The sequence below is a fragment of the Sciurus vulgaris genome (assembly GCF_902686455.1).
Source record: "Sciurus vulgaris genome assembly, chromosome: 1".
Taxonomy (NCBI): Eukaryota; Metazoa; Chordata; class Mammalia; order Rodentia; family Sciuridae; genus Sciurus; species Sciurus vulgaris.
This window is the reverse complement of record NC_136461.1, coordinates 34,542,754-34,562,734: the sequence shown is the minus strand read 5'-3', so window position 1 is coordinate 34,562,734 and position 19,981 is coordinate 34,542,754. Positions and strand designations below refer to the sequence as shown.

The window sequence follows — 19,981 nt, the reverse complement described above, 5'->3', positions numbered from 1 at the left end:
GGATATTTGATGTTAAAAAATTATTACAATGAGCTGAGGTTGTGGCTCGGTGGTAGAGCCCTTGCTTAGCATGTGTGAGGCACTGGGTTTGATTCTTAGTACCACATGTAAATAAATTAATAAAGTAAAGGTCTGTCAACATCTTAAAAATTTTTTAAAAAATTATTACTCATTTTAAATTCCTCTTTTTTAGTAATGCACACAGAGATGTTTACCAAAGAAACCATATTTCTGGAATTTGCTTCAATATAATCCATGGGAGATTTGGATTGTATTGAGATTGGGAGTTGGTAATGGGTAAAGATCAAATAAATTTATCTTTTGTTGATACAGTTGAAGCTGAGTGATAAACATACATGGGGACTCATACTGTTCTCCATATATTTTTTGATTTTGTTTGTTTTAAACACTTAATTAAAAGTTAAATAGTAAAAAGTCAGAACACACTTTGTACTTAGTAAATGCATTCTGGAATCAAAGATTTTTTAAAAATTGGGTTTCTGTGTGTTTTCTTAAATTGTAGGTTATTGATGGACATGATTATAGCTGTTAGGTTTGCAATGAGTACCATTTCGTTGAACCTATTCTATGTAGCTTTATTCTCAGGAGTAATTATACTTAAACAATGTTGCTAGGTTGCAATAAAGCAAGAAGTATGAATATTTGAAACCAACTTTCAGTTTACCTTCTAAGAGATATGATGGGGAAAAGGAACTACCAGGAAGGAAACTTTCACAGAGCCAGGCAGAGCCTTCTACCTTTCATCTGGGCCTCGTCCTGGAGCCTGAACTATACCAGTGTTAACACAGTTGATGGAACCCAAACATTTACTCAGCTGAAATGAACACATTCCCAAGAGCATCATGAGCCTTAGCCAAAGTCAATAGGAAGCTATATGTAATTAGCTTTTGAAAAATATTTTGCATAAAGTTTTTTAGTTGTTTTAACATTGACCTTCTGTAGAGACACAATCTAAATTGATACTTGACATTTTGTCTCAAATTCTAACTTATCCTAGAGGGCTCAAACCATTATCACTGCTGTTAAGATTGAAATTCTAGTGTTTTTTTTTTTGTTTTTTTGTGGTTCTGGGGATTGAACTCAGGGTCTTATGCCTTCTAGGCAAACAATGAACCACATCCCCTTTCCCAAATTTTAGAATTTTAATAAACCTGAAAGTAATTTTCCAATGTTTCTAGTTGCAGTTTAATAGTTTATAATTCAATTAGTTAAATATGGTATTCATTGCCATGCAATATAGTATTATATAGACAAAGTATGGTGTAATAATTAAGAGTGAACTTTAGAGCCAGACTGCCTGTATGTGAATTCTGACTTTGCTACTTACTAGCAGAATGACCTTAAGCAAATTATTAAACCTCTCTGTTTGTATTTCCTAATACATAAAGTGGAAATAATAATAATTAGAATTTTCCAGAGAAACAGAACCAGTAGGACATGCATAGAAGTAGAAGAGAGAGAGAAATTAATATTTATTTTGAGGAATTAGCCTGTTCTGGGGAGCTGATAAGTCTGAAATCTGTAGGGTGGACTGGAAACTTTTGTGCTCTAATGTTGTGGTCTTTTTTTTTCTTTTCTTTTTTAAAATCTACAAGATTGCTTTTTTTTTTTCCCCCTTTAACCTACACAACTGCTTTAATTTTTTTTTCTCTCTCTCTCTCTCTCTCTGATATTATAGTCTTGAAGCAGAATTTATTCTTTCCCTTCAGAAATTTGTTTTGCTTCTAAGATCTTTCAGTTCATTGGATGAGGCCCACCCACACTATCAAGGATTTAGTCAAATTCCTTTGTAGGTGTGGTTAACACCTACAATGTACCTGCATATCAAAACCTAGAGCAGTATTTTAATGACTATGTACTATAACCTAGTCGGATTAACACATAAAACTAACCATCATACCTATAAATTCATAAAACTGTTAATTATATGAATTAATGTATACAAAGCATTCAGAACAGAGCCTAACACATATTAGGCACTCAGAAAGGACAAGTAACAGAGCTTTGCTACCCATCAATAGATGAACAGATAAAGAATTTGTGGTATATATACACAATGGAATGTTACTCAGCCATAAAGAATGATTTATGACATTTGTCAGTAAATGGATGGTCAGTAAATGGAGACTATCATGCAATACCAAAACACCAATGGTCAGATGTTCTCTTTGATATGTGGATGCTAACCCATAACAGTGGGTTGGAGAGGAAAATAGAAGGTCAGTGGATTACACAAAGGAGAGGGAAGAGAGGGGAGATAGGAATAGGAATGACAGTGGAATGAATCTGACATAATTTTCCTGTGTACATATATGAATACACCACAGTGAATCTCAACATTATGTACATCCACAAGACTGGGATTCTAATTAGAATAAGATAGATTCCATGCTTGTATAAATATATCAAAATAGATTCTACTGTCATGTATAACTAAAAAGGACAAATAAAAATAAAATTTAAAAAGAGTTTTGCTGTATAACATCACCTAACATTTATTAAGCACCTATATTAGGCAGAGTTCTGGGCCCAACATGGTGGGAGATTGAGTGATAATCACTATAAAATCATGTCTGCACTTAGAGTGAACCTTGATGGGCTTGTAGACAAGCCTCTCATTTCAAAATCGAGAAAGGTGAGTTTCAATCTTTTTTTCTACGTAACTTTTTTTTTTTTTTTTTTTTTTTTTTTTTTTTGAATAGTGGTTGTGTTAGTCAGCTTCACATTAATAAAAGGAAATACCTGAGGCAGTTAACTTAGAAAAGATCTATTTTGGCCTACAATGCTGGAGGTGCCAATCCAAGATCAAGTGACCACATGGCTTTAGGCCTTTGGCAAGAGCAATATGTCATAGCTTGAGTGTGTGGCAGGACAAACCAGTCACATCATGAGCCAGAAAGCAGCAAGAACCTGAGAGATCATGTTTCCACAATCTCCTTTGAGAGAATACCCTTCAATAATCCAGAAAAGCCCCACCTCCTAAAGATCCACAGCCACCTTCTAGTAGTACCATCTCTTTAACATATGAACCTTTTGGTTTCATTTTAATTAACATAATTGTCTGAAACTTGATCTTTATAAAGTTTTCTCTATATTTTTAAATTTTCACCTAATCGTAATGGTGGCTCTAAAGCTTTACATATGCATCTTTTATTATTTGGAAAATATTTCTCCAATGAATAAAGACTATTTAAGACTTCTTTCTGGTTCACAGTGTGCAGTCCAATTAAATTAGCCTCACCTCTCTTTCACTATAGTATTTGGAACATCACATTGTAATCATTTACTTATATGTTTGTGATTTTTGAAGATAAGGACTTTGTACAGCATCATTTGTAGAAGCAGTGCAATATAATGAAAAGAAAATGAACTGTAATATTGGTTAGATCTGATTCCGAATCCTACATCTATCACTTGCTAGAGTCTTGGACAAATTACTTAAACTTTCAAGCATCAGTTTACATACTTCTAAGATAAGAAAAATAATGACTTCTTGGGTCGGGGATATAGCTCAGTTGTTAGAGTGCTAGGCACAAGGCCCTGGGTTTAATCCCCAGCTAAAGAAAGAAAAACAAAGAAAGAAAGAAAGGGGGGGGGGGAAGGAGGGAGGGAAAGGAAAGAAAGGAGGGAGGGAGGGAGGAAGGAAGGAAGAAAATGACTTCTTAAGGTTGTTATGATATATTAAATATATATGTAGTAGGTGCTTAACAAATATTTGATATTATCCTTGTTTTTTGTTGCATATTGTCAAAGGAGAAGAATTTTACATATATTGTATATATACACATATATAAAGAATAAATAATAGAATTATTCACTGTTAATCTTACTTTTTTCAGTTTAGTTGTAACTTAAAAATGTCTTCTCTCATATGTCAAAGTTATTGATGCTTTGTGTCTCTTGAGTAGAGATGAAATACTAAGTAGTTTCACTGCACCAGGCTCTGCCTTCCATATCTTAGAAGTTTTCTTGCCTTTCAGATATTCCATGTTGTCACCCATTTTGGAATTATGTATTTTTTTTCCAGTACTAGGTAATGAACCCAGGGGGCTTTACCACTCAGCTCCATCATTAATTTTTTGAGACAAGTTCTCACTAAAGTGCTAAGGCTGGCCTTGAACTTGTGATTCTCTTTCCTCAGCCTACCCAGTAGATGAGATTACATGTGTGTGCCCTTGTACCCAGCACTGGAATTGTATGATTTAAGGAATAAATGTTGTCCTTGATCTTCCTCCTGTCCCTTGTGGCATTCTTTTGGTTTTATTTTCATTTATAGCATTCCTTTTATTCTAGATGGTACTAATACTATTTGTAGACTTATTTTTAAAAAACTACCACCTAGAGCTCAAAATCTACAGGAAATCTTTATGGGGCTTCCTTCTTTGCCATTTGAGACTATTATAGAAGCTATGAATTATGCCCCCCCACTGAAAAATGTACATATGGACAGGTGGAGTAGAGCATACCTGTAATGCCTGCAATCTGGAAGGGTGAGGTAGGAGCAGTGCAAGTTTGAGGCCAGTCTCAGCAATTTAGCAAGACCCTAAGCAACTTAGTGAGACCCTGTCTTAAAAAATAAAAAGGGCTGGGGATATGGCTCAGTGCTAAAGCATCCCCTGAGCTCATTCCTCACTTCCAAAAATAAACAAACATTTTTAAGAAATTAAATTTAAGGGCTGGAGTTGTGGCTCAGTAGTAGAGTGCTTGCCTGGCATGTGTGAGGCACTGGGTTTAATACTCAGCACCACATATAAATAAATAAAAAAATCCATTGACAACTAAAAAAATATTAAAACTAAAAAAATTGTTTAAAAATAAAATAAAATTTAAAAATTAAAAAGGTACATATGTACAGATAAAAGTTTTTATATTAGTTCAGGAGGTTTGTGGACTCCTTTTCTAGATTGTGTGTTTCTTCAGAGCAGTACCTGAGTTTTACTGGCCTCTGTGTCTGTAGCAAAACCTACTGCATATGTAGGAGATACTCATTAAATTGTTTGTAAATTGATGAAAATGAGACTCTTAAAATTTGTTTCTCACTATGGAATCTCTAAACAGGCTTTCATTTTTCTTTCCTTAGGCTTTCATCTGAGTGGCACAGTAACTGAGCCAGCCACTGCTTCAGAACCAGCAGTGACTTACAAAGTTGCAATCAGTTTTGATCGATGCAAAATCACTTCAGTGACATGTGGCTGTGGGAATAAAGACATATTCTACTGTGCTCATGTGGTAGCACTCTCACTCTACAGGATCCGTAAACCAGACCAAGTCAAATTGCGTCTTCCTATCTCGGAAACCCTTTTCCAGATGAATAGGGACCAGCTACAGAAGTTTATTCAATATTTAATCACAGCACACCACACCGAAGTTCTTCCAACTGCACAAAAACTGGCAGATGAGATTCTGTCCTCCAATTCAGAAATCAACCAAGTGAATGGTAATTGTATAATATTTTTTCTTGCTAAAAATGGTTGTGCTCACCACCACTGTCACTAGCAACCCTCTTCTCTCTACCATATTGCTTTATTGCATTTTTAGATGTTGAGATATATCGGCAATTGTAGTCATTTAACCTTACAGTTCATTCTGTCCAAACAACTCTTGTGTTTAACTCATAGTTTCTTAGAGCAGTCCAATTGAAACCTGTTTGTATGCATATGTAGAGGGCAAAAGACTGGAAGGAAATTAACTGTAATATTAACAATGGTAATCTATGGATAGTAGAATTATAGGTGGAGTTTTTGATGCTTTAGTGTAATTTCTGCAATAAGTATGTATTATTTTTATAATTTACTAAGAACATTTATGTTTAAGAATGAAAGAATATTTGGTTCCTTAGATTTAATACTCCTCTCAGGATAGGTCTCATCACTATAGAACCTAATGTTAACCTGGTACCTCAACCCATACAATGGTTTGTTTCATGATAATTTATAAATGACATCCTTTCTAATTTGTCTTCACTTATCACCACTTCTCAATTAACTCTGAGGAAAATTTAGAATATAAAATACTATTTACATTTATTAGGCCCACTTTACCACTTACTGCAAGGTAAAGTGGTATTCTCATCTACTTTTATGAAAAGTCTAAAATATTCTAACCAGTATAGAAAATTCAAAATATAAAATATTTTTTTAGAGTTAGTAGGCTCACTTTATCACTTACTGGAAGGTAAGTAGTTTCATTCTCATCTACTTTTATGAAAAGGCTAAAATATTCTAACCAGAAGCAGTATAGGGGCATTATAATTTTAATTTTAAATCAAGAGATTTTTTTAAAAGCTTTTAGCTGGAAGTTGGTGAAGAACAAGAACCGAAGAAACCAGTTTTGAACTCCAGTTCTAGTTTATCTAGGTAAAATGACCTGTGGTCTTGTTCATTCATTCCTAAATATTGTCCCCTTCTCTTCTATCTGGACCTTTGAGTGTTGACTTTCCTTATTTAATCTCATTTTCTCCCTTTTTTACTTTGTGTGATCACTATCTCAGCTACATCCTTGACTTCGGATGTCAAGGATGACAGATTTATTTCCCCAGCCCAGATCTCTGAGCTGTAGACTTTATATCCACCTAATTTATCTTAGGATGTCTCTGTGATGTTAAACAATAAACATCCTAAGATCAACATATCCAAATATGAATTTATGATCCTCTTCCCTAAACTTGCTTATTTTCCTGTATTCTCTATTTCAACAACTCGCACTACTTTGTAGTTATTAGATCATGATGGAAACCTTATAGTTAACCTTAGCATCGTTTTTCCTGTATTGCACATGCATTACACTGCAAGATCTGTTAATTTTACCTCTTAAATATATTTCATCATTTTGTACTTTTATTGATATTATCATCTCCTTAAATCAATCCACAATAATCTCTCATCTGGATTGCCACATAACCTTGTAATTGATCTTTCCATATCCATCATTGTTCCTCTCTGTTCCATTTTTTTTATATAGCCATTCAAAGGGATTTTTCTGTAACTGCAGATATTGTCATATCATTTATCATTTAAAATCCTTCAGTGGCCTCCTTTTTCTGTTAGAATAAAGTTCAAAATTCTGTAGCCTATAAAACCTTGCATGATCTGGCTTTTGTCTTCATTTTCACATGATATACTTTTTCTTTAAGAGAATATCCTCCTTTCTGTCCTCTCTTTCTATCCATTCCACTTACTATGGTTACATTTAATGAACAGAGTGACTTATGACTTAATGCTGTTTTCAAACAAAAAATTCAGTATTTCCCCCACTCTGTGCCAGACTAATTTCTATGCATTCCTTAGGTGTCATCTTAAATGTCACTTTCTCAGGGAAAGCCTCAGTTTGACCCATTTGTCTTTCTACACAAAAAAATGTGTACATGTGGGGGAGTGAGGAAGTTGCTCATTGGTAAAGTGTTTGCCTGGCATATGTGAGACCCTAGGTTTGAGGCCCAGCAAAGCAAAAAAGAAAGAAAGAAAAGTGTACATGTGATAATTTGCTTAATGTCTCCCTCCCCAATTAGTCTGTAAGCTCCATGAGAACAGGAACCTTCAACCTCAGGACTATAAATGTCCCAATTCTGTTTACTGATCCCAAAGGAAGAACTTGGAAGACTCAATGGAGAGGTTTCGGGCATTTTATTACTCACTCACTGTCTGGCAGCAGCAGACCAGGATACAGTGGAGGACCACATTGTACCTACAAGCAGGAGGAATATACTGAATAGGTTGCATGCTCACTGTGCAGGTGGATTTCTTCAGATATTTTATGAGTACGTTCCTTTACTTTACAATCAGTGTCACTCTATTTAGATACTCACCTAAAGATTGGAGATGAAGAGAGTGACCAGCTTATTCTCTCCTTTTTCTTCTTTATCACATTCTTTTAGAGTCCTTCTCACCTCACTGCAAGCTTTCCTCAGCGCTGATTAGTATTTAACCCAACACACTGTATATCCAGTATTTGGCAGAGGTTCTGTTACATTTCAGGGTCTTGATAAATTTTGGATGAATAAGTAAAAATGTCTTTGAAAATCCTCTGAGTCCTCTTGCCAATTCATGCTCTTCTCAGATGACTTTGATTGTTTCAGCAGTCACACCAACTTGTAGTTTGTTAATTAGATCCCCCAAAATTGACTTACTCCTTTTTTTTGCTGCAACCACCCATGTTGGCAGCTTAGTTTCTCACTTCCTGGGTCCATTGTAGACCAGTAAACATTTACATCATTTAACCTCCTTTCTCTCCTACCAAATAAGCATATCTGACTGAAAGGAATGGCACCACTTATAATCCCAGCGACTCAAGAGGCTGAGGCAGGAGGATCATAAGTTCAAGACCAACCTTAGCAATTTATGAGGCACTAAGCAACTGGGTGAGACCCTGTCTCAAAATAAAAATAAAGGACTTGGATTGTGGCTTAGTGGTAGAGTGCTTACCTTCCATGTGTGAGGCACTGGGTTCCATCCTCAGCACCACATTAAAATAAAGGTATTGTGTCCAACTACAACTAAAAAATTTTTTTTAAAAACCAAACTTAAAAAAATAAAAATAAATATAAAAGGGCTGGGTATGTGGCACAGTGGTAAAACACCCCTGGGTTCAATCTTCAGTACCAAAAATAAAATAAAATAAGCAAAACCTGAAATTTTAGGTGAAAATTTTCTGTTAGTGATTCTCAAGGGCTTTGCCTTTTCCTAGCCCTATCCTCACAGGTTTCTATAGATCGTACTAGGTATTTATAAATTGTACCTTATTTCTTCCATAGGTACTAGGACTACCACCATGCGGGTCCCAAGTATTCTCCACTTTTTTCCATATTCCTTCACATCCTTAGAGGGAATGTCACTCCATGCCTCCAAACCAGTTGATTAAGGCCATTAGGATCAGTGACCTAATCCTAATCCTGCTTCTTCACATCCTGATCAGATCACACAAGGATGAAAAGTAGTATTCAAACCATCCTTGCCCTCTGCTGCTGGAACACCATTGCTCTTCTTTTCTTACCCCCATAATTTGTTCCAGGCCCAGTCCTTGGTTTAACTTAGTTTATTTCAGTCCATTTTCTCTTGAGCTATTGAAAACCAGAATCCTTAGAGGTGAGACTTTATAATCTGCATTTTAAACACAAACCTCTGATAGTTATTCTTTATATTAACATTTGAGAACTCTGTTTATCCTGTGAAAAAAGTACATTATTCCGACTAATTCCATATTTTGTATAGTAAAGTAGTCCAAGAAAGAATGGAATTTGGCTCTTTTCAGACACACCATCAGCTTTATACAAAGGGCCTGAAACCAACTGGTAGATCATGGCAGTGTACAACTGGAGACCAAAGAGATCTACATACAGATCCTGCCTTAGATATATTCTGTATGTTAACTTACCCTATCTGAACTATAGTTTCTTTATTTTTAAGACTAGTATAATAATACCACCTTTTTATGAAGGTTCCTTGAAACTTAGTCAACAAATATTAATTGACCACTACTATATACCAGGCACTTTTCTACATGTTGCAAATATATCAGCAAACATAAATTTCTGCCCTGAGCACACATTCTAGTAGACATATGTGTATAAAAAGTGCTTAACTTCTGTCATATAGGAAGCATTAGTAAATGGTAATTAACAAATAAGGATAAGGGATTTGACTTTACCACTTTTGGGATACAGACGTATAATACAATAGAGTATTTACCAAGCTAGAACTTATGTCTAGATGGTCAATGAGACATATTTGTTCATTCTATAAATATTAACTCAATACTATAAATTCTGTAAATGTTGACTTGGTACTATAATGAACTAGGCACTGTGAGGTACAAAAAGGAATCTTTTTTAAAATTTTCAATTTAGTTGGAAATATGAAAAATGCACATTTTTTTTTTTTTTTTTTTGGCACTGGGGATTGAACCCAGGGACTCTTATTTACTGAACTGCACCCCAACCCCTTCCCTTTTATTTTTTATTTTGAGACAGGGTCTTGGTAAGTTACTTAGGGCCTCGTTAAGTTGCTGAGGCTGGCCTTGAACTTGCAGTCCTCCTACTTCAGCCTCCCAAGTCACTGGGATTACAGGTGTGTGCCACCACACAATTTTAACATAAAACAAAATGTAACAGAAATAATAATGAGTGCTATGAAGAGTGTTTTGCCTTTCTATACTGAAAATAATTTGGGCCTACTTTTGGCAGGTGGCAGTGGGTTATACAACTAATTTAGTGAGGAGGTAAAGAAAGAGTCTACCCTATCAAGTGAACTAAGCAGTACATAAACTTCAGCAATGTTAGCCTTGCTGGGTACTTATAGTTTGTGTTTTTTATTGCAGTCCTGATTCTAGAGCTGAAATAATATTGACAGTGAGAATAGTTGATTTTTTCTTTTTTTTTTTTTAGAAAGAACAGTGTTCTCTTTTTTAAAAATTTTTAGCTGTAGATGGATACAGTACCTCCATTTTATCTATTTTTATGTGATACTCAGGATTGAACTCAGTGCCTCACACATGGTGGGCAAGTGCTCTACCTCTGAGCCACAATCACAGTCCCTGAATTTTTTCTTTTTAACCAAAGAACACGTTAGAGGAAATAGGAGGGAAGTAAATGGGAAATTAAAGTCATAAGGATATAATGGTTGACTTCTAGGAACACTGTTTGCCTGAAACATAAGTGTAAGGAAAACATGGCCAGAAATGAAAGATAAGGCCAAAACTGAGGACCTTGAATGCCAAACTAAGGCATTGGTACTTAATTTAGTAAGCGCATCATTGAAGACTTTGGATCAGGGAAGTGATACAATTAGAATTATGTTTTGAATAAAACATTTGAAGAAATATAGCATACAGGAGTTACTGTGCTCTGACAGATGATATGAGTTAATCATACATTTGTGGAATGAATGAATGTGAACCATCCTAATTCCCTGGAGAGTAAGATGGTGTAAAAAAGCTAAGCAGAAGAGTAACTTTGTTGTGCAAACCCAGATTTCACTTAAACAGGGCTCTGACATAGAGAAATAAGTATACTAACTTATTAAAATGTGATATATATTTATAACCTATTGCATGACTATATCTACAGAGTGTTGACTTAGGGTCAGTCAGTTATCACTTGGAGGCAGGCTTCTAAAAACTTGTCATGGGACTCCATCTGTAAGACAGTGAGAGAAGATTCAATTTTCATCCCCAAAACTTTTCTAAAATGCCTGTCACATTACATGCTATAGCTGATGCTGTTATTGATTCAACTTTGAGCAAGGGGCTAACAGCCTACTAGGGAAGAGGGCAACAATTCTGCCTGTGCTAGAGAAAGCAGTTTTATAGTGAACTTTTAAAATAGGACTTTTTTATGTTTTACGAGAGTCAGTGTTTTAAAATACTACATAGACATTAAGACATATTTGAATTTCATAGAAGAGCAAAAAGGAGAAAAAATGTCAATTACTAGGAAAAATATACATCTCTATTCTCCTGTTGTGTTTTGAGAAAACAAAGTCAGTTTCCCCTACCATACCTTCTGAACACAACGCAGAATGCTTCTGTGACCAAAAATGTGGGGATTTTCCCCCACAAACTACACAAACAGATCTGTAGCTGGCATATGATTGTCTTCTAACCAATTCAATTCTGACACTATCAACCTGAAGATAGCTTAAGATCCCACAACTAAGGGTTCAGTCTTTCCCCACGCCATTTCAGATGCCAGTCAGAAAGCCCCCAGGTGAAACTATGAGGGCAGTTCTAAGAGGAAAGTTTATTGCATTGAGCTCATTCATTAAAAAAATATAAAATCATCAAATAAAGAAGAATGAAATTATGGCATTTGCCAGTAAATGGATAGAACTAGAGAATACCATGCCAAGTGAAATAATCCAGTCCCCAAAAACCAAAGGCCAATGTTCTCTCTGATTTGTGGGTGCTAACCCAAAACAAGGGAGGGAGGGGTGAATAATAGAAATAGATTGGACTAGACAAAGGGTAATGAAGGGAGTTGGGGACAGGAAAGACAGTTGAATTAATTGGTCATAACTTTCCTAGCCTTGTATTTGTATACTTGACCAGGGTAACTCCACATCATGTGCTACCATAAGAGTGGGAACCTAATAGAATAAGTTAATACTTTATGTATGTATATTCTACCAAAATACATTCTACAGTCATGTATATCTTTAAAAAAAAAAAAAGCCCTAAGTTGTTTTAGCTGTGCTTCTGAGGTTCCCACAACACCCCTCTCAATCTTTTTTTTTTTTTTTTCCGCTGGTGGGAGGGTACCAGGGATTGAACTCAGGGGCACTTGACCACTGAACCACATCCCCAGCCCTATTTTTTGTATTTTAGTTAGAGACAGGGTCTCACTGAGTTTCTTAATGCCTCACTTTTGCTGAGGCTGGCTTTGAACTCTCAATCCTCCTACCTTGGCCTCCTGAGCTGCTGGGGATTACAGGTGTGCACCACCATGCCCGGCTCCCCTCTCAATCTTGATTAATTTGCTAGAGTGGTTTACCAAACTCAGGGAAACATTTTACTTATATTTACCAGTTTATTATAAAGAATGTTACAAAAGATACAAATGGAAACATGCACAGGTCAAGGTATATGAGAAGAGCAGCCAAGCTTCCATACTCTCTCCAGGTATGCCACTCTCAAGGAACCTCCCCATGTTCTGCCATCTGGAAACTACAGATCCTGTCCCCTTGGGTTTTTATGGCATCTTCATTACATAGGTATGATTAATTAATTTATTGACCATTGGTGATCAACTTAACCTTTAGCCCCTGTCCCTTCCTTGGAGGTTGGGGTATAGGGCTGAAAGTCACGCTTATCACCTTGAAGATTCCAAGAATTTTAGAAGCTGTATGCCAGGACATAAGACAGAGACCTATGTTTTATTTTTCATAATATCACATGTATATTTTCTGATAGACTAATCCCCCAGTGGTTTTGTGTCCTTGGAAGAAATACAACTATGATTTATGTGAACCTGAAATTAGTATTAAATCTCTTACATTTATTTTTACAAAACCCAAAAAACAAGATAACTCATCTGTGTTTGAATATGCTTACGACCTGCCTGTAGCTGAGTGTGTAGCATATGAACTCAGGGATTCATTTCACTGTTCCCATTCCTCACAGGTGCCCCTGATCCCACAGCTGGGGCCAGCATTGATGATGAGAACTGTTGGCACTTGGATGAAGAACAGGTGAAAGAACAAGTGAAGCTTTTTCTTTCCCAGGGTGGTTACTATGGCTCTGGAAAGCAGCTCAACTCTATGTTTGCCAAGGTAAGATATGAAAAGGCTTATTTGTTTTAAACTTTTAAGTAAACTTGGCTCACTATACTTCTGTCTTCATGCATTAAATCTGGCTCACTTGACTTAGCTCTGCTGACTGCCTGAAACCTAGTGGGAGGGGTTAAGCAGAGCAGCTCTGAGCAGGCTACATCCAGGGAGCCCTGCAACCTTACCCTGGTAGTCCTGTTTCTTTTTTCTAAATGAGCTAGCATTACTGGGGGCGTTTATGTGGAAACCATCTTCTCTCTGCTTTGAACCTAAGGTTGCTAGATGAACCCTCAAAAACTAGTTTCAACAGTATCCATGAAAGTCAGTGTTTTGAAACTGGGGGCCCTCACAACCAGCTTGCTTTCTTCTTTTTTCCCCCTTAATACCTTTAGTGAAATGTAACCCATATACCATACAATTCATCCATTTAAAATACACAGTTCAATAGTTTTTGGTATATTCACAGATACATGCAGCTATCATCAAAATCAGCATTTTCATCATCTCAAAAGAAACCTCATACCCTTGCCTATCTCACTCTTATCCTCCATATCCCTTTACCCCTGCCTTTGGCAACCTCTGATCTACTTTTTTCTCTACAGGTTTCCCTATTCTGGACTTTCATATGAATAGAATCATATTACATATAGTCTTTTGTGACTGGCTTCTTTCACTTAGCCTAGTTTTTTTCTAGGTTAATCTGTGTTTTAGCATGAACCAATACTTTATTCCTTTTTTAATGACTGAATGATAGTCCATGGTATGGATACTCTACGTTTTCTTTATCCTTTTGCCTGTAGATAAATGGATGTGGACATTTGGATTGTTTTTACCTTTTGGCTATTACAAATAATGCTTCTATAAAGATTGTTGTACAAGTTCCCTTGTGGACCATTTTTCTAAGGTGGTTGCATCATTTTACAGTCTTACCAATAATATATGTGGTTCTTATTTCTCTATATTCTGGCCAGCCCTTGTTTTCTGACTGTTTGATTCTAACCATCCTAGTGGATGTGGCATGGTATCTCATTATGCACAACAAGCTTTCTTGGCACATGCAGACACCTTGCTGATAGGCCTTGCTTCTTTCTGGCTCTTCGGATATGTTGTGCTCAAATACATCACCTTACCTACTACCCTTCCTTCTTTCCTACCCTTTTATTCTCTGTATTCATCATCTCTTGCCCTTCCTTATGTGTCAGGTTCGAGAGATGTTGCGGATGAGAGATTCTAATGGAGCCAGGATGCTGACACTTATAACTGAGCAGTTTATGGCTGACCCACGACTCACACTTTGGAGGCAGCAAGGAACAAGCATGACAGACAAGTGCAGGCAACTCTGGGATGAACTAGGTAAGTCTCCATCTCTCAGAGAAGTGTTATGTCCAACAAGCTCACCCTCCGGCGACATTAGTGATCATTGGCTATCAATTATTGCATAGGTCTTGCTAAGTCTAACTGGTGGAATATTTAAGTTCTACAGCAACAAATCAGAGTAACTCTGAACTTACAATTTTGCTTCTACGGCATTGCTATTGACATTAGCTTTCTGTTCCATATAATACCCACATAAAAGCCCTTGCTGAAAGAACACCTCTTCTCTTAGATTTTGTTGTATAGCACTAGCCTAGTTTTCCAAGTATTTGTCAACCTCGCCCCTGCTGCTTTCTCTGAATCTACTCTTCTGTATCACTCATAGCCAGAACTTGTATATATAAGACAGTTTCCAAGACTTAGACTTGGGCTATTACTATTCTTTCTCCATACTCCCTTAAGAATTTTTTTTTTTTTTTTTAAATATCATGACTTCAGAGCTTACTTGTAGATCTCACCCTTACCTTCTTTCCATGGTAAGAGGCTACCTACTTGCCATTTGGGAATTCCAAATTAACTTGGGCCTTCTACAAAAATAGGTTCCCATGTCAGCATTGACTCCATTGCTTACTCTACCAAATTTATTGTCAGGCACTCATTTTTCTTTAATTCCCTGCATCCAGACTCCAACTTCATTTGATTTCTTAACCTTTAAATGCATTTAATGTCCAGTCTCACTTTTTATTCCCCATCACCACTAGTCTGGTAGAGGACATTAGAAATTTTAAATTAGATTTGAACTGTGGCCTCCTGAATGGCCTCTTTGTTCTTGGTTCTCCCTAATGAAGGAAGTCCCTTTGGTCATCATTTATCTTTTTCATTTCCCTGCTCCAAGGCCAGTTTTACAATGCTAATACTTAGCTCCTATCCCTATTGGCAGAATCTTCCATACCCTGAACTCATCACTCAACTCTAGCCCCATTTGGGGGTTATATTGAGAAAGTTCTCATATGGTATATTCTAAAGTTCTAATATGTCCCCTGCCCCAGAAAACAAACTTCCCACTCATACAAAATATCACAAGAAATTACTGCAGCCAACTTGTGATTTTAGTGAGTTCTAGAATGAAGCCTATGTTTGATAGTCTAGCTCTGAATATGTCAGGGGTTATGGCTTAATGACTTTGGTACTATTCTTGGTTGTTTGGGGGCTGGTAAGCCTGGGTTTTCAGAGTGGGTAGTTAGGCTTTTTTTGAAAAATATTTATTTTAGTTGTCAATTAATCTTTTATTTAACTTGTTTACATGTGCTGCTGAGTATTGAACCCAGGGCCTCACACATGTGAGGCAAGTACTGTACCACTGAGCCACAACTCCATCCCTGGTGAGGCTTTTTGATACAACCTAGAGTAGTAATGGCTTTGCAGTTCTTATTAGTAACAAATAGGGGAGGGAAAAGGGGGGATCATGAACTGAAATCAGGGCTGGGGAGATAGCTCAGTCGGCAGAGTGCTTGCCTTGCATACACATGGCCCTGGGTTCGATCCCCAGCACCACAAAAAAAAAAAAAAAAAAAAAAAAAGAACTGAAATCAATTTCAATGGGTGTATGAGTTTTTTGGGATGAACCCAAAGCTATAACCATAAAGCTCTAATAAAAAATAATAAATAGGTACATTATTGTTATGTGCTAGTCTCTGTGTTCAGTGCTATATTTTGTTTAATTCTCATAATAACTTTATGAGGTATTTGTATATTTATTGCAAAGAAACAGATCTGATTATTGCTTCATACAGAATAAAATAAGGGATTATAGATAAAGTCTATCTGCTGTGACATAGTCACACTTTTTGGAGTTTAAGAATGTTACACTATTACAACAATGTTACAACAGTCTATAACTGTTGGTCAACCAGTTGTATCCAGAGTTATAGGACTCTATGACACAAAGCATGGAAAGTTAGAAACTGCTTCTAAACTATTCCCTTGAAAGGTATTTTAGACATGAAATTCCTTCCAGGGTAAGATATTTCTAGATAAGAAAACTGAGCTCAAAAAATTTAAGTATTTTCTTCAGATTCACACACCATGAGTGGTGGTTCTAACACTGGCCTGCTCTGCCTGACTCTAAGTCAAACATTCCTGTGTTCTATCTTATGTCCTTTGTTGCTTGAGAATTTGAAATTAGCCTTCTTCAGAGAGTTTCATCTGAGTCCTGAATGTCATGGAGTAATTTCTGTGCCAGTCATGGGACTGAGATGTGGATTTGGGCTTGGCCTTTGGGACAAAAGTAGGTGTGAGGAAGTAAGCAGAACTGTTTCACAGGGTTTTTAAAGCTCTTATTATATACTTGTGTTCACTATGAATAATTTTCATTTCTGACATTTTCATATATAAGAAAATATTCATAAGGCCTGTTCACCTGTGGAGGGTCTAGGCAGGGGTGTAGGAACTACCAGTATAATAAAATAAGCTCACTACTTTTAGTTCCTGAGTTAGAGAAAATAGAAGCAATCAGAAATGATGATTCCTCACCTTCCCACCTACAAATCTATTTACCCATCCATGTCTGTACCCATATGCTTGACCTTCCCTTCTTTTAAAATTCAGTGTATATGTTCCCATGTAAAACCAATCCTTATTTTTTTGCTCTGGATTCCATCCTATCTCCTTTTATCAAGAACTTTGCTCCTGTAGTTTTCTCCTTTCTCTAACATTATTAATTTCTCTTACTATCTTTCTCTCTCTTCCTTCCCCCCCCACACACATGCACGCATATCATTCCTATCAATGTGCAATTATGCTCTGATATCTTGAATCTCAAATTTAATAAACAGTTTCTTTGATGTTCCAGCCAACCTCTTCAACTCCTACCCCATTTCTCATTTTCTGTTCATAGTAATATTCTAAAAAAAGTTATCTGTGGTTACTGTTTCCATTTGTTTACCTCCATTCTCCCTTGAGCAACTCCAGTTGGGTTTCCATTGTCATTGCACTCACTCTACTAAAGTCACTCTTGTCAGAATCACCAGTGACTTTCATATTGCTAGATACAATCATCAATTCTCAGTTCTCATCTTATTTGACCACTTAGCAGTTTTCAATAAAATTAACCATACTCTTCTTGAAACTTATTCTTTTATTGGTTTCTATACCTATACACTCTCTTGGTTTTCTTCCTATATTCCTCACTGCTTTTTCCTCAGTCCCATACGCAGCCTCCTCCACCTTCCCCCAGTGCTTCTAAATACTGAGTATCCCACAGTGCCTACATTTTCTACCTAAATTATTACATTGATTTCCATGGTTTTAAATGTTTCCAGTTGAAGGCAAGTAACAAATTTATGTATGTAAGGGTTTGGGGTGTAGCTTAGTGGTAGAGTGCTTGCCCAGCATGCCCAAGGACTTGGTTTCTATCCCCAATACCCCAAAGGAACAAAAACAAATTTATATCTCTAGCCTTGACCCTTTCCCCTGTGTCTAGCTGCCTATCACTTCTAAGAAACATCTTAAACTTAATATAGCCATCACAGAACTCTTAATTTCACTGCCAAACCTGATTTTCCCTTTGTTGTCCCCATTCAGTACACAGTATCAGAAGTATCTAGTGACTTTTTTTTTTTTTTGCAGGGGATGGGGGGTTACCAGGGATTGAACTCAGAGGTCCTTAACCACTGAACCACATCCCCACCCGTTTTTGTTTATTTGTTTTTGTTTTGTTTTATTTTAAGACAGGGGCTTGCTAAATTGCTGAGACTGGGCTTGAATTTGTAATCCTCCTGACTCAGCCTCCCAAGTCGCTGGGATTACAGGTGTGTGCCACCATGCTCAGCTATATCTAGTTACTTAAGAAGAGAATGTAAGAGTCATCCTTTGTTCCCCATTTTCTGCCTTCTGTATCCAAACCAAGACTTGCTGATCTTTAAGAGTTTAAGAATACTGAACAAAATAATCTATATAAAGTGCTTAAAATAATAGCTAGCTGATAAAAAGAAATAGAAGATTGCTATTCTTATTATATATAATATATAATAATTATGTATATTTAAACTTCCATAGTAGATACATTTGCTTAGAATTTTCAACACTTTTTTTAAGTTGTAGGAAAAACATACTTTTGGATACTGATAACAGTATTATGAATGCTGTTAAATATAGGCAACTGTAGGATTTATCTTGCTTTGGTCTTTAGCGATGTGACAGTTTCTGAGTGTTTTTGAAAAATTATAAGGACCTACTTAATAAGACAGAAAGCTCATTTTAAATTTATAGGTGAAACTACTTAAACTTACTTTCTAGGGCTTCTCAATATCTGAATGATGAGGAAATAGGAACTCCTATGTGACTGTAGCATCAATACTGTTTCTTTACCTCATAAACCTCTCTCACCTTACCCAGTCTGTTTTCCATTCCTATTGTCTTAATGATTTTGCCATTTTTAGATCACTGTCTTTCAAGTAGTCAAATATAGTGGCCTCATTGTGGTCTTGATTTCCTTGTGTGAAGATTAAATGTGAAAATCCTTTCTTTCACTATAAATGAAAAGCACTTCTTAAACTATAAAATAAATTCTACTACTATTATAATCACCTTATGATCCATTTTTGTAATTATTACATAGTATTGTTTCTTTTTCATGGCACATTTTAAAAATGGAGTTGAACCAATAAAATATACTTTCATTTTCAGTTAGTATCTGAAATTGAGGCTAAGATGGCCTTTTTAAACATTCCTGTTTGATTTTGAGAAGCTTTGAAATACTGTTTGAATGTATCCATGGAGCAGGTAACTCCATCCCAAAAGATGTTTAATTAAGCAGTACTCCATGTTATTGCTACCTTGAGATTGAGAAGTTATCTGGTATAGCCTCATAACCAGACTTGAAGAAAGAAGCAGCTTTTCTTTAAAAAGAGGGTGATATGGTCAAAGAAATAGTATCACTGGTTATATGAAACATGTGATACTCTGCTCCAGTAACAGAAAATTGAAGGAAGTAATGGTTTTAAGGCATCACATGTTGATCAGCAGTTTCAGAACCTAAGTCCCAAATAAATCATTTTCCTTGAAAATAGGAACTACTAAAATTCTACTCTGTATCAGGACCCTTGATAAATGTTATCCCATTTAATTGCAAAAATACTGTCCCTACAGATTAGGTATTTTTGTGTTACTGACTTTACAGTTGAGGGATTTAAAGGTCAGAAAGTCCAACCAGTCAATGTATGGAACTTTTTCTGACCTTCCTTCCAATCCTTGTCTTTGTACTAAATTCTTTTCCTTCATGCTGCTATTATACCCTGAACATATCTTTATATTAACACATGTATCTGAATGGTTTTGCATTTATTTATCAGTCTCTCTCACTAAACAGTTTTTCAAGGGTAGGAACAATG

General features: G+C 36.2%; 1 protein-coding gene across 3 annotated transcripts in view; it reads left to right on the top strand.

The window, feature by feature from the left end:
* ZSWIM5 (zinc finger SWIM-type containing 5) overlaps window positions 1-19,981 on the top strand; it is a 197,273-nt gene that overhangs the window by 131,920 nt on the left and 45,372 nt on the right. For 2 of the 3 annotated variants that reach the window (XM_079115790.1, XM_079115792.1), the window contains exons 2-4: window positions 5,102-5,458; window positions 13,132-13,280; window positions 14,480-14,630. In XM_079115790.1, the coding sequence (XP_078971916.1) occupies window positions 5,102-5,458; window positions 13,132-13,280; window positions 14,480-14,630 (657 nt within the window). The remainder of the gene's footprint in view (window positions 1-5,101; window positions 5,459-13,131; window positions 13,281-14,479; window positions 14,631-19,981) is intronic. The other variant, XM_079115791.1, reaches the window with a different exon arrangement.